Raw genomic sequence first — 15878 nt, 5'->3', positions numbered from 1 at the left:
AATCTGTTTTGCAACTGAAAAAAACATCCGAAATAAAACTCTGGCGCAGCGTTCAGGACCCCCACCTTGGCTTTCTAGGGGCCCCCCACCTCCTCCTAACTCTGCGAGATAATAAAGGCGAGCCGGGTAGCTCCTCACGGCGCATAATGTGTCCTGCTGTCGGGTGTGAGCGGAGTAAACACACGAGGGAACTGACACTGTGAAACAGATTAGAGAAGTGAAAGACCGATTACCTGCAAGGAGTTCTTAGAGGCGCGAGGATTCAATAGAAAACCCAAATCCCTCACAAAGAGAAGGCCAGATTATAATTATACAATAGTAGGTGTTAACATACACTATCAAAGCATATTAACTAGTTTAAAAAGCCACTACACAATTGCATATCGTCTTTAAAGTATTACATTAATGATATTTAACACAATCTAGCATATATTATATTATTTATATATAATATATCAGTTTAGTAGGAAAAAATATATAGTACTTCTTAAACTTAATATCATAATTAAGTGGCCCCGGTTAAAACTCACCCACCTCAAACAAGTTAGTTTTACAAAATTGCATGGTCTCTGGGTCCCCCCCCCCCCCCCTTCGTAGCTTCACCCATCATGGCTGCTGGGGGTTTGTCTCTTAATGGATTCTGGAAGAGAAAGCATCCTGAAGGTGGGGAGGGAGTGCAGGGCCGAAGAAAGACAAGGACAGAAGGGTCATCACGGCTCTTTGTGGAGGGATGGATAGAGGAGAGGGAGGAGAAAAGGAGGGAGGCGAGGAGGTGGATGAAGAGGGGGGCAATAAACTTTGCTACAGACGAGGGTCATGGAGGTGCAGAGGTGCTTTAGAGGTCCTGGGAGCTGTTTAAAAAAAAAGGTTATGTTCAAATGCTGCAACGCAGTTTATCAGTTCTTCAAGTTAAGTGTTTTTAATTAAATATTTAAATTGAGTTCAATCGAACTGTACATTTCTGACTTTTATAAATGTTTCATAAATCTTTGCAGCTTGTTAAATGCAACGTGAAACTTCGAGCTAGAGGTTTTGGTTTTTATTCCACATAAAAGTTGCAATACTGTATTTGTAATGATGGATAACCAATCACAATACGATATGTGTATGTATATAGTACTCACCTGTACTAATACACTTCTTTTAGATGCACTTCATTGTGCATTTAAAGTGTCAATTCATTTGATTACTGATGGACTAAAGTGTTTGTGCAGTCTTATTTTGGTTTGTTGTGCAGTGTAAAATAAGTATGCAGTGGTGGTAGTTTTAGCTTTCTACTGTCTTGTTAAAACAACTACTTCTTCTATACATACACACCCACGCACACACTAGGAGGAGCATGGAGGAAGCAGTCCCACTGGGGTTTTGTCCCTGACTGTGGTCTATGGGTTCAAAGCTTCTTGCATGGGGAGGAGAGCCCTTAAACAGCATATTAAGCAGGAGTTAATTATATGCCAACCTAAGTGACAAAGGAAAAGAAAAGCCTCCCTCTGAATGGCAAGACAAGAAAAGAGTAAAGTCATTATGCTGCCCACTTCTTTGCATTTGAAAAAAACTCTTATTTTGGCATTTCCATTTGTAACTCGACAGCAGAAGGGAGATCACATTGTGGAGAGTCAAAAACACTGATCCGTACCGTCTACCTTTTAACAGTCTCACTCAAACCTGTTCGAGAATATGGTTTGAAAATATTCAGTACATGCACACGCACACACACACACAAACACAAACACACACACACACGCATACATAATCTGTAAAAAAAGAAGCTATATCAGAATCAGAAACTTTTTATTGCCATGTATATTTTCACATACAAGGAATGTGTCATACGTGTAACAATTACTTTGGCCTGAGGCAAGAGACAAGATAATGTTTCCAGGAAAAAAATTAGTTATGGTTAGTGTGCTTTTGAACTGTAATGTATAGGCAAAGGTGTCAAATAAGGAGCTACATTAAACATGAGACAAACACCGCAACGATGTTCAACAGTTACATCAATAATGTATTATATAAAAACACGGCATACTATGATTTATTTAAGTTTATGCACCTCATTGCTACAGTGAATGTAACTTCAAATGAGTAAACCTTTTTGTGATGTAGCTTAACTTTATTAATCTGTTAAATCTAAAGGGGAAATCTTCAAGGTGTTGGCCTATAGGTATTACCTGTGACTTTAGTGGTTTCTTGCACTAATATGTTCACACATGTGTGTATTTAACATCCAGCCATGAACGTGTGAATTATTCAATTATGTTGTTTCCCCTCTAAACTGCTATCAGCTGTCGAGACCCCCTATTTGACCCTTTTGTGGATATCTAGATATTGTTTAAAAAAACAAATCTGGACATGCCAGACTGCAGATCAGTTGTCTGTTAGGAGAACTTCCCCTTCCCTCGGAGCGAATGAGTCAACTCCAGCCTCCCTGCCAGCCTGTAGTGGCTGCCGTGAGTCTACTGTGCCATGCCACAACACCACAATGCCAATATAGTCCGAGCGCACTGGGGCCCCTGAACCGAATATGAGCCAGCACTGTAAAAAGTAATGGTGGTGATACCGTTTTAAAAATATCACATTAAAAAGTTCACTAAACACAGCAGTTTAAACTACAACGTCAGCATGCGAGGAGGTGTTGTACAAAGTGCCGAAAATATCGAACAAGGTGGAAAAGTCTTTTAATTTCTATATCGGGATGTTTTTATACGGGTTTGCTATTTGAGTGTCTTGTGACTCATCATAGGTGTGCTCAAATCATTAGGATGTATTTTTTGCATTTGCTTGCAGTTTGGTTAAGTTGCTATGGTTACCGACAATTAATACAACTTGATTTTGGGCTGTTACTATATGTATGTCACACAATTTTAAATGGAAAAGTGACATTTTTTACGATAGACACGGTGTAAATATCCGATTTTAATTAGGTTGTAAATATTTATAATTAGGCTATTGATGTTACTTTGTTGTGATGGTCCTGGTTTAAATATGTATACAGCCATGGTTCTGTCTGGTTCAAGATAAAGAGAAGAAATACAGAAAATTAGGTTTATTCTTTTTCTGAAAAATCTCTTTGCTTGCACTGTTCATAACTCACTTCCACTCCACCATATCCTGTGAAGTCACAAATAAACATGACTTAATTTTAGGCACAAGCCAAACATAATGGGAAACCCCTGCTGTATAGTATCATATTAAATCATACTCCCACCACTCTCTTATTTAATTTCTTTTAGATGTCATGATGATAATACTTTATGAGCCTTGTGTTTCTTTCTTTCAGCATCCAGCGGCCCACAGTGCCAGTCACCACTGACCACAGAGAGCCCGTCCAGAATTGATGTCACCAAGTCGCCGCCATGTTTAATGCTCATCCACTTACTTACTGTCTCGGCTGAGCACATCACTGTGGCTCATGATGGACTGCAGTAACAGGCAGGTCTGAATCATAGTCACAACAAGAGGTTTTTTCAATTAGGACACAAACAAAATGAATGATGACTTGGGATAAATGTCATCTGCTTGGTCGGTTGGTTAGACTTTCAATTATTTTGGGGGATAAAGTTGTTGCATCAAAACTATGAAGAATATAATTTAACTGCTTACAGGGATTATTTGTGGTGTATTCATAATCGGGTACATCGAAGGTGAAACTTTAAGCCTCAAAGTTTCACGTGTCTATAGTAGCTGAAACATTAGTTGATTCTTGCACTAATATGTTCACAGAATATAGATTAACTGCTTCCAGGGGTGATAGATGATACAGTGTGTGCAGCATTCACATTGTGCTGCAGGATTTCATTTGTTGTGAATGGAAGAGAAACGCTGTTGGCTGCTTGTCCTCAGGCTGTGCTGCACTCTATTGGAGGAAAGATGTCACTGCAATAATCCACCGGGCACAGAAACAGATGTCATCCAGCAGAGCAGGCGTTACACCAGAGTCTTTACTTTAAACCTTCCTAAATGTGAACCATGTGCCGATTTGGCACATCACGGTGATCGATTGTATGTTGGATCAAAACATCCCTTCATCACACGGATATACAAAGAAAAGTTTGACAAACCTTCTGCATCCATCCCGCTGAACATCTTTATTCATAAACTGGTAAAATATAGCACATTTGTATAAAAATGTAGAAAATTGTACACAAAATATAACACTTAGCTTTTTGTCTATTGTAGTTAATGCTACTATTATAGCTTTTAGTTGCTAAAGGTATTATTCTTTTGCCAGCAAAAAAGTCAGAATGAAGGATGACAGTTATTAAAAAAACAACGCACACATAGACAGGAACATCCATAAAGTTCATGAATATAAAAAGATAATTTTATACAAAACATCTCATACATTCTAAGGAACAGCACTACCAGTCAATGTTCATGCCCTTATTGCTAGTGTTAGTGTTGTGTTAAAATAGACTATTTGTGCATCTTTTTCTCAGTCATTTTAAGGTGTCTTTGGTAGGTTGTACACTTTTTCCAAAATGAAGAAATGTTCATTCCCGCTAATGCTTAGTAAACTTTGAAGTGACGCGACTATATTATTCTGAAGTCTTGTTGTGAAAGGCTTCCGCGACACGTTAACGTGGCTTTAATACGTCTATACAAGATGTGTTCTTGAATGACTATTACAAAATTCTGTGATAATTCTATCAAAATGAGGTTCATGTGAATAGCCATAAGAGACAGAAAGGTTTACACACAGTGCTGTCGTCAGTGCAAAGCCACAGTGTAAAATGGGTTTTCCTACCAAGAGCTGCAGCTTTCTTCCGTGTGAAACAGCTCGATAGTCGCAAAAAAAAAGTACCTCATTGTACCCATGACAATATGGATTTTACTACAGTGGCAGCGATTGAAAAAACTCCTGCTTCTTGATCCCCCACATGCAACATTTTCCATATAACTCTTGTTTGGGATTAGAGCCGAAGTGCAGCAGCACTGTACTACGAATCCGCCTCAGTTTCTCAAACATAGGCAACTATTACAGATCTGTTAAGAGATAAAAAACCAGCAGACTCGGGTTTTATTCAAAATAGCGGCCATCCTCAGCTGAGTCATTTACTAGTCGCGGGTCAGGTTAATGGTTGAATACATCAGACTTACTGTAATGTAGAGGAGAGTGCTGCCCACCTATTATAATTTTGCTTTACCCTTCATCCCCTGTGAGTGTACCTTTTGCATGAGCAAGGAACTTTCTAATTTGCAGTTCTAACCACGACTGAAAAAAGAAAGAAAAGGACACAGCTGCTTCAGGAACACCTACAGTAAACATATGAAGTGCAAACTCTCTGTCTGGAAAGGCAATTACAACATATACTGTATGCAATGTGAACACCAACAAGTCCTGAGTGTCTGTGTGTGGACTACGTGTGTGTCTGTGACTGCATTTCTGCGGATATGGGAATACTGATATGCCACTATAGAGGGTGTGTTGCTCATGACAAGGAAAAAAATCCCTCGCAATACAGATTAATATTGAGTAGCACCCAGAAATGATTTCTCAATCACTAAAAGCACAACTTAAATTCTTCACTCGGCTTTTCAAACGACCAGCTTACAAACTCCATGTGAATGTTGGGCCTTCAGAATCCAAGCAGTCGATCAGAAGACGGGTGATGATGTATCCACTGTCTCATTGTCATATACACAACATATATAAATGTATGTAAAACTTATTTACAAGCATCCTTCTCTGCTCTACTGTCGCCACAGCACCATGTGACTGGAATGCCTGTTTGGAAAAAGTTCTGTGTCTTACAGAAAAATACCAAGTACCAAGGCAGCGAAGGAACAATACAGCGAGGGAGGTTGATCAGGCACCTTTGGTTTTTCGGGTGGGGATTCTTACAATTTTAAACCTGTGATGGGATCGCATCAATAGCTTTGTCTCAACTTGCAACCAAAATGCATGACAACATATCATTATTTCTGGTATCCAGTCGCAACGACCCCTTATGAGTTCAGGAGGCTCAAATAAAGGCTAATGTGATGGCTCTATGTATGAAGGCTTATGGAGGATGTATAAAACAGCACAGAATAATGCTCCATTATATGTAATGATCCTTTCAAAAGTTTATCCCTCCTACCAAAAATCAACATTCTTGCGATATCCCGTCAGCAACATCATTTGAGTGTTTCAAACCCCATGCTGGTTACCCCTGAATACTATGTTTCATACATTTCCACGTGGGATCTCAATTAAAACATTAAGAACTGGCCAAGGCCTCGACTTGATTGCTAATCTGGGAAAAAAATTCCCAATGTCTTCTTCTACGACAGTGTGTTCAGAAATTTATTCTCCCCAGCCAGCGAGGTAAGCATGGACGTCATGTCGCCTACAGCCATGTTGGACAGACCAGAGCCTGCAGCTAGGCTGACAGAAGTCTGGGGGGTGGTGAGGCGGGATGAGGCCTGGGAGGAAGACTGGCCATGAAGGGGATTGTTGATTGGGCTGAAAGAGGAAGATTCAGCATCATCAATGATAGAGGTGAAGTCTATGCGAGCATTGTCCAGGTCCAGGTTTTCTAAGGCATTGGAGATGGGGCCAGATTCAGGATAGGGGGTCATGGGGGCAGGCTTTGTGCCCCCTGTAGGGTCCAAGTTGGACCCCACACTGTGCTGCTGGTTGAGACAAGGTCCAATCTGGGGGTCCATGTGTTTGTCCATATCCATGCTTATCTGACCTGAATAGTATATGTTGTTATTGGAAGGAGAGAATATTTCATTTTGCTGGTGCTGTGGATGCTGAACTGGAGGAAGTCGGACCGCTCGCCTGGGGCTGGAAGTGGAGTGGACAGGGCTGAGCTGGGGTGGGCTACCAAGGTAGCTTCCTCCTACCTGGGACAGGCTGTTCTGGCGGCTGAGAGGTTTCCGTCCCTGAGGGGGCCTGGGGACCACCATCTCCTGGCCATAACATGAGCCTTGGAGACCTGCCAGCTGCTGGTCTTTAGGTGTCACAGAGCTGGGTCCTCTGCTGTGGGCTGGAGGGCTTATGACCAGGTTCTGGTTGGGGTAGGACGGATAAGGCTGGCTTGCGTAAAGATTCTGATTTTGGTGCTGTGGACTGTGCTGCATCATTGCTGTCTGGGCACTCATATCCACACTATCAGATAGAGGAGGTGGTTTTATTCCACTCTGCTGTTGCTGTTCTTGTTGCTGCTCACACATGATTGCTTGCTGGGACTGTACATAGTTCCTCACCATCATCTCCTTCACCTGCATCATTGGGGTTTCTGACCGCTTGCCATCGGAGAGTACAGTGCCAGCACAGCCCAAGCTCAAGCCCCCTGCAATGGGGAAGGAGTTCAGGTTCGGACCTTGAAACTCACAGCTGGGATTGTTAGAGTTCCTCATCAGGACCTGGCCCGTTTGTTGTGGGTAAACCTGAGGTTGCTGGAGGAGCATCCGCTGCTGTTGGAGCTTTGCACTTTGACAGGCATTTACACCTCCCATCCCAGGGTGGAACTGCTGCTCCGGCTTGATGGTGAGTTTGTGGGTTCCATCAGGACTGTTGTAGATGCCCGTCTGATTGTTGAAGTGGGTCTGTGTCTGTTGAGGCTGCAGGCTAGGATCTGTATTCTGCATTGCTCGCTGGTTTTGGAGAGCATGGTTGGAAGTTTGGATTTGGCTGTGGGAATCACTCCAAGGGCCACCAGCGTCACCACCCTGGCCTATGCTCGGGTAGTGGGGGCCTGAGGGACTGAGCTGGCAGGTGCTCATACTGTACTCGGCCTGCTGGAGAAGTGTTTTCGACATGCCCTCTGAGGGAATAGACCGTGCTTGACCCATTGGATTCCCACCAGCCCTGGAAGTGTTTTCCCCTGCCTGGTTCTGGTAGTGCCCCTGCATGTAACCCTGGTCTGGGCAGCTCAGAGAGTCGTGACTTGGGGACAGTTGGTTTCCAAGAGAACCTCCAACTCCTACAAGAGTTTGCTGCTGTTGCTGGTATCCCATGAAGCTCCTCTCCCCAGGGGGCAGCATCATGGCGCGATCCCTGCCATCAACGGGGGAAAGGTGAGCCTCCATACCCAAGGCCTCCATCATTACATTCTCTGTAATGCTCGGTGGCCGAGGGGAGTACAGGTGGCGGGCGAGGCTGGTTTCAGAGCCACGGTGTTGCAGCGCATTCCTTCTGCCCATCATGGCTATGTTATTAAGGCTATTGAAGCGCTTGGGGAGAGCTTGTGGATCTGCTACTGATCGAACCGGGTCACTGGCTCGCCTGCTGTTGTTACCTGGAGCCTGGTGAGGGTAGATGACACCTGTGCCATATTCTGTGTTGGAACTGTGCCGTCGTGGACCACCTTGTTGAAGGAAGGGAGGCAGAGGCTGCCCCTGGTATTCACTGAAAACACCTCTTCTTCTCGCTGGAGTGCCTGGCTGCTCCATGTTGGGTAAAGGAGTAGGTGGTGGTCCACCAGTTGCTGCAGCATATTTGGCCTTTAGGCTGTATTGCTGGGCGGGTGTTAAGTTCGGAAGCCCTGGCAATCCTCCTCCGGGACATGGAGCACCTCTGCGATTGGTCTCAGGAGACAGGGGGTCTCCCCCACTCTGCTCTGGGCTGAGGAGGTGACATCCTCCCCCTCCCGTTCCTCCCATTTGGGAGACTTCGCTGGAGCGGCGGCTGGACAGGTACGGAGAAATCATGGAGGACCGACGACTGACGGTATAAGCAGAGCTTAGGCTGCTGGTGCCGCTGCCTCTCCTGTCGTTAGAAGAGCAGCCAAGCGATGTGCCACCTCCTAACTCGTGATTGGACAGCTCCATAACTCTGCGATTGGAGAGCAGTGGAGAAGGTGCACACATTCCCATGTTCTCTCCTGGACCTGAAAGTGAAAATCCAGAGGGAGGAAATGGCTTAAAGGCAGTTTGTCAATGGAAACGAAGAATGTACATTTGGATGTCCGATTGAAATCAATCATAGCTATGTTATGTTGTAATAATTCATTCTTTAGCCAACAATTCAGACTTCACCAATACAAACTAAGACTGTGCCCACAACAGAGTTCTGAATATCAATATGCTATGTGATCACAGCACATACCAGGAAGTGCAGGTAGCTTGTTATTGGTGCAGCGGCTGGGAGGGGTCGGCCTGCGGATTTGCTTCAGCTTGTCAATCTTCAGGTTCTCCAGCCTCTTCAAAGCCTGAGCAGACATTCCCATCGTCCCTACACCGACTGGCTCCCCTCCTCCACCTGCAACTCCATCCTCCAGTGCTGTGAGATCCTCCAGACTGCCAGCTGCGTTCAGGTTCATCTCGACCCCGCTGTCATTGTTGTTGGCGCTCCCCAGTGGAGAACGTTCGCTACTGCAGGATGATTGACCACCAGGGCTTGTCTGGGATTTCTAAAAGGAAGTGATACAGTAAATATGGTGACAACCCACTTTGGTTAATCCCTTATATTTAAAGGATCGTAGAGGCCATTACATAAATGTATCACTCACCAGAGCAGTCTCAGGAGCCAACAGCTTGCAGTCCTCCCTGCGTGTCTCCTCTTTCTCCAGCAGTAGTTCAGAGCTCTGGCCCCCAGGGGTCATAGCTGAACCAAGGGGTCGAGGTCCTGTGTCTCCGCGATGTTTCTTGGTGATGTGGGCTTCAGGGCCGTGTACCGTCTTCACATGTTTACGCAAAGAGCTCGGATCTGTGTACCGCTTAGTGCAGCCGGGGATCTTACACACATAAGGTTTCTGTAAAAGAGCAAAGCATCTGTCAATACACACATTAGTGATCGTGTGTGCAGTCTTGCGTTCCAAAACAGACTTTATTGCAACTTATAAAAAGTGTCTCTCATAAGTAGCAGTTTACAATTCTTTGATCAATACAAACTAATTATGTAATTGTGTATTTTCCTAATTTGCTGTAGCTGACATTATGGAAGTCCAACATATTTGGAGAAGAGTGAATCTCTACATGACTTGTATATTTATTTCTTATATATTAACTTACAAAATACCCCCCAAAAAAAGCGCTCTTCCGTGGAAAGATAAAGTTGGTTCACTACAGTTTTAACAATGGACCCTACAAAGCCTGATGTCAAGTTACTGGTCAAACTATTGCACTTTTCCATGGTGCACACCACAGTACCTCATTGGAGTGAGTTCGGTTCTGGTGCTTGGCCCGGTCTGAAGCATTAGAGAAGGCCTTGTTACAGCCTTCATGTTCACACACGTATGGTTTCTCTCCAGTGTGAGAGCGCAGGTGGGTCTTTAAGTTCTCCAGGCGAGAGTAGGCCTTATTACAGCCCTCGAACTAAAAGCAGAAAGACACACAACGGTTTTATAACAACAGCAAAGTTCCAATAAAGAACTTCTAAAAGCCAAATGAAAACAGATATAGAAACAGAGAGAAATAAAGTGCATAAACTGAGACTAAAAATACACTCACAGTGCACTTATGTGGCTTCTCTCCTGTGTGTCTGCGCATATGAACCACCAGCATGTACTGGGCTTTGAAAGGCCTCTGTTCTCGAGAGCATTCTTGCCAGTGACACACAAACTCCTTCTTTTCTCCATGGATGTGCTCATTGTTGATGTGCTGTTACATGAAATAGGTCAATCAAAGTGTTCCCCAGTAGATACCTTTCTGTTAAAAACAAAGCAGTATTTTTGTGTCTCTCAATCATGTTAGACTGTGTCTTACATGAACGAGCTGGTCTTGCGTGTCAAATTCCTTGCTGCAGCTCTCCCAGTGACAGTTGGTTTCATAGATGGCCTCTGGTTCAGGCTTCCCGTCATCCTTGTCCAAGTCATCTCTGCCATCCAGTAGACCCAGGAGAGGATCCTGAAGAAACACACAGGTTCAAACCAGAAGTTTAAGGCTCAAGATGAAGGAAATTCAGGTATCGACTATCACTTGTGTTAAACTGTGTGGAAAATGTGAAATGGCAGCAAAGTGTGTAACAGGTTTTGCATCCGTCCACACAGTTTTATCTAAATATCAGCCGGTCGTGTTCTTCTTTGATGAACTAGTGCGTCATAAAATCAGATCATGAAAGCTGCACATTAAGTACTTTCTTTGCGCGCTGACTGGAATACCTAGAATATGGTCAGCAAGACAACACCTGCAATATGGGTCCATATAACTCAATATATGTGCAATTGACATATGCTTTTATTCTGCAGCATATGTATGTTACAAATACATATTGGAAAAAAGCTCAAATATGTGAAGGTGAAAACTCCTTGTGAGAATAAGACCGTTTCTGCACCTGAGTGCCAGTGGAAGAAGGACTGGCCACATCTCCCTCTGACCGCTCCTCCAGGCTCTTTAGATTCATGACATCCATGACACCTCCCAGCCCTGGCTCTGTCTTCAGCTACAAATACAAAAACACACATCGTATTAACTTTTTGATCCCGTCTCTCAAAGACAATAACAGTCATAAAATGAACACACATGTTGAATGTTCCCAGTCATAGACCTCTCTTAGCTTCCTACTCCCTCTTCCCATTCATCCTCTCCCAGGAAATATCAAGCGTTGTTTGCTTGGAGTGCTCTGTAAAGCGAGTGAGAGGTCGGTCTTACGTGTCCATGCTTGGGTGGAGCGTGGAGCCGAGGATTGTGGGGCGGTAAGCGGGAGGCTTGGCAGGGACCTGGTGTGTGTCCACCCAGAGGCGTCCCCCCACCTCCTCCATACATGGACACTTGTTGCCTGGATTGGCAGTTTATATTGCTGGAATAGCCGAGGGACGAGCTGCAGAGTCACGGAGAAAACCATAATATCAAACTTCCTCAAAGAAAACATTGTATATTGTGATGCTATTTTACAAATCATGGAATGAGCAGCAGATATGGACATTGCTTTTTGGTGGAATCGTAACATATCTCACCTCATGGTGCTCACAGAGAGGTGGCCGTAGGAACTGGCCCCGTTCGGGTTGCAGCGAGCGTTGACAAAGGCCACCAGGGAGTTGGGGGATGTTCGGATCACCGTCTGCAGGTCGACACTGGCATCAGACAGAGGGGAGATGGACAGAGCTCTCTTTTTACTCAGCTTCAGTATGGAACGAGGTGTGGCGAACCTCGAGCCTGAAGGGGAACAGAGGGCAGAAAGAGCAGGAGGGTTAGCGTTGGTGGTACAAAATCTTTTAGAGACCTGCTTTAGAGAGTGCTAACTTACCATCACCTGAGCCAATCTGATCAGAGCCAAGCTGAAACTGGCAGAAGTTGTGATGAGAGGACATCATGTTGTTCTGGTTACAGTAAGGGGTGCTATTGCCACCTTTTGGACAAAAAGAACAGAGAGAAATAATGAAACATATGAAGAAAGACTCATATTAACATCTCTGAGTGTTCCTCTGGCCCTCTGTGACTCAGTGTAGCCCTGTGTGTGCACGTGAATCAGTTATTTGAAGGTTTACTGTAGGTACAGTAGCAAGAAGCACTTGTGAAATCTAGCTTTCATGTAATGGCAAATGAGGAAGAGTAACAAGTAACTGGCCGGCAATGTTTTATGGTCTAGAGTAGCGTCTAGAGCATACGTGTCAAACTCGTGGCCCGCCACGTCATTTTATGTGGCCCGCGACGGCATGAAATATATATGATGCCTTTTCTTAAAAAAGGGAGGAAAAAAATCTTGTGCTTTTATTTTGAAGGTCATTTTTTTGCAGCGGACGGCGGTCTGTTCACTCTCCTTCATGCTGCGATCACGCCAGAGGAGAGGCGAACCCTTGCGTTGCTTTACTAAATGTACTCGCGTGAGTTCAGTCGCCGGACTATTCGTCACGTTTTCTTCACTCTCGCTAGAAGCGCCGGAGAGGGGGCGTGGCTTATCGTGGCATATAACAGTTCGTTACCACCGTCCACCACGGAAGAAATACACACTCTTTGTTCTGTTGAGAAAGTCCCACACACGTCGGACCATCAAGCCCTCGAGTCTGGGTTAATAATATAAATATTACATATTATATTATCCGTAGCCGCTCGCAGCTTCTCCAGGAGCTGCGTCTGGATGACGGCCGCTTCCAGACGAACGATATCCTCCGGAGGTTCTGATTCAACGGGATGACGTCAGTGACGTCACGCGGAGCATTTGAACAGTCTCACGTACTTTTACCGGCCGAGTATAAAAAATCAGCCCGAATGAGGCGCATTTTTCGCGTCCTGTCATTCACGCGCCCGGCGGACATCCAGACGCGTGCGTGCGTGTGTGACCACATTGACTTTGTATTAACAAACATCCCCAGTTCCCCTATTATGAATTCCTCCATCAGGTCTACGTCAGTGGTCACTAAGGTTGAAGTGAGTGCTGCTTCATGTTGTTCAGTATTAATAATATAGTCAGAAGAAAAGTTAATGTTGAATATGTGAATCTTTTTTAATTACCCTTGTTTAATTTATTTTGAGTTTGTGTATAAAAGCTGCTCCTCAAGACTCTGACTTGTCGAGCAGCTTTATGTGTTATAGGTTCAGTGAGTGAGACATGCATTACATCTTTTGAGGCTTTTTAAAACCAGACTTTTTTATTTCATGTTTATGCATGAAAGCACTGTTTAGACATGTTTTAAAGTCTGAAGTTACTGAGTAGTAATGTATGTTGTATTACCTTGTGTCCGCAAGATTCACTTGTTGGTTCATAATTGACTGTAAAAGGGAATATTACTAAATAGTTTTGTTGTGCATACTGTGATATTCTGAACTCTCAGGTTCAAACTGCACCATCTTTTCATTAAATACATTTGAGAAGTTAAAAATGTCCCTCGATTTAGGTCTCAGCTTGTCATTCAGGGGTGATAGTGTGTCCCAAAGCCATACCAGTAGAGAACCACAGCCCAGACCAGTGGAGAACCACTGCCCAGACCAGTAGAGAACCACTGCCCAGACCAGTGGAGAACCACTGCCCCAGACCAGTGGAGAACCACCTGTCTCAACTGTGACAAAGCTTTTAACAAAGTTAATGTAATAATGTTTATTTGATCTTTGATAAAGTAATGTGGGTTAAAATAAATATAATTAAATTAAATAGATTGATTTTATAATATTAAATACATTTGCATATATAGTTATACATTTATATAAATACACCGAAATAAACAATAAACAAATGCAAAGACAGTTATTTAACAATATGTTCTGGAATTATACCGTGTTAGTGACAACCTTCCCTTTGAGGGCAGCCATGAGGCGGATGTGGCCCTCGGTGAAAATGAGTTTGACACCCCTGGTCTAGAGTCTTTCCTCTTAGTTTCTTCTTTTTTTCTTTTTTAGGAAATGAGAGAAAATAAGGATACTCTGAGAAAGTTGGTGAAGTAGAATTGACACAGAGACTGTAACCGTAATTCGCTGGCATCTCTTCATTATTCATACTTTGATTCACTGTTTATATATTATGTTTTTAAAGGGTATATTTTCTGTAAAATTCTGAAGATACCCCGTGCACAGCGGGGCTTGTCTTCCCTCCACTAAAGCTTCTCTCCCGGGTGCAGCTGGTGCAGGTTAGACTAAAGGAAATTAAATAAAAATACCGGCGCACACCAGGGTTCTGGTAGACACTAATTTATTGACAAATTACATTTAAAAATAAGAAAGCACATTTTGCATGTTGCTTCATCGTATTCGCTTCAAGTGAATTAATTGAGTGATTAGGATTAACCCAAGCTGTGGTTTTCTCTGAGAAACACATTATATCTCAGTCGTACAACCGGCCTTCTGTTTCCTTTTATAGAAATCTGGGGAGTCTCTCAGGTATCTTTAAATCCAAATCAGTAGCAGCTGTGAGATTAGGCAGATGTAAAAGATACTCTGACTCACCCTCTGGGGGCGGCATGCCCCTGTGGCCCATCATACTGAGTGGCGGCGGGGCCTGAGGGGGCCTCATATATTGATCCATGCAGTGGCCAATCCCCTGCCCTGGTCCATGAGTCATACTGGGAGTCATGGGATTATACATCGCGCAGCAGTCCTGGGGAGGGCCATTGTGGAGCGAGCCACGCAGCGAGGACACATCACTGTAGGGAGACTGGTCTGATGGGACCAGGCTGCAGACAACATGGAAATGCATCATTCATCTTAAGTGATTGTCAAAAATGGCAGCTGCAAAAGGACATGATGGTAGCGGTAGTGTGACGGCCCCTGTCTCTAATCACTGAGTATGCCTTTGTCCCTAGGGAGTAGATTGCCTGATGCACCTGGTCCGAGAACAGGGAGGGGCATAAAAGCCTTGAGCGCTCACGTTACTGAGCGCAGGTTATTCTCGCCGTCATAGGTGGAGTGGTCGCAGAACCTTGCTGCGGTTACTTTGGTTTAGGTTTCCTTTGGTTTGGCTGACAACACCTACACTCCATTACACACATATTCACATTGACACTACTGATGTTACTGGCTACCACACTACATAACGTTAACTATCTCTTCATTATGTTAAATAAACAGTCCGCTTTAAAATCGTCTGCTGTGTCTGCGCCGTATTTGTCGTGGCTTAGGAGCTGGGTGGTGACAGTAGAAATAACCGAATGACAAAACAGCACTGTTTTCTCTTTTTTTAAATTCTTACTCCTGAACATGATTCAAAAAACAATTTGGGTTTGAAACATTGTACTTTTTTAACAAACAAAATATATATAGAGTGCTAAGAGTGTCTCTGAGAGGCAGACACCATCAGAAACATATTCAATAGTGGTAGGTGTGCAGATTATTTTTATTTTTTTCAAATACAGAAAATTAATAAATAATTAAATAGGAAATACACCTTGACTTTTGGGCCTAGATAATTTCGAAAAGATTGAGGCAATTGAAAGGCGTCTATAAATACCACCATATCTGTTTGCTAAAACATTTGATAGTAACTCGAGTTGGTGCACAGAGGGAAGGACTGCCTTGTGATGTCAGGTTCCCGCCACTAGATGGCGTGTAGCCCTCATATTGGTCTTTACTGTCTAAAT

The 15878-nt window shown here is 43.8% G+C and overlaps 1 protein-coding gene across 1 annotated transcript in view; it reads right to left on the bottom strand.

Annotated features, from left to right (window-relative positions):
- Positions 1-4062: 4062 nt before the first annotated feature.
- Positions 4063-15878, bottom strand: part of gli1 (GLI family zinc finger 1) — a 61779-nt gene continuing 49963 nt past the window's right edge. Inside the window, exons 3-13 of the mRNA XM_056438068.1 lie at positions 14749-14975; positions 12119-12220; positions 11829-12027; positions 11524-11692; positions 11207-11314; positions 10639-10779; positions 10384-10533; positions 10084-10248; positions 9444-9686; positions 9041-9344; positions 4063-8822 (exon numbers count right to left, since the gene is read on the bottom strand). Of these exons, the coding sequence (XP_056294043.1) occupies positions 6268-8822; positions 9041-9344; positions 9444-9686; positions 10084-10248; positions 10384-10533; positions 10639-10779; positions 11207-11314; positions 11524-11692; positions 11829-12027; positions 12119-12220; positions 14749-14975 (4363 nt within the window). The 3' untranslated portion in view covers positions 4063-6267. The remainder of the gene's footprint in view (positions 8823-9040; positions 9345-9443; positions 9687-10083; positions 10249-10383; positions 10534-10638; positions 10780-11206; positions 11315-11523; positions 11693-11828; positions 12028-12118; positions 12221-14748; positions 14976-15878) is intronic.

The sequence above is a fragment of the Pseudoliparis swirei genome, chromosome 18 (assembly GCF_029220125.1).
Source record: "Pseudoliparis swirei isolate HS2019 ecotype Mariana Trench chromosome 18, NWPU_hadal_v1, whole genome shotgun sequence".
Classification (NCBI taxonomy): Eukaryota; Metazoa; Chordata; class Actinopteri; order Perciformes; family Liparidae; genus Pseudoliparis; species Pseudoliparis swirei.
Note: the sequence above shows the minus strand (reverse complement) of the source record. Positions and strands in the feature narration are given on the sequence as shown.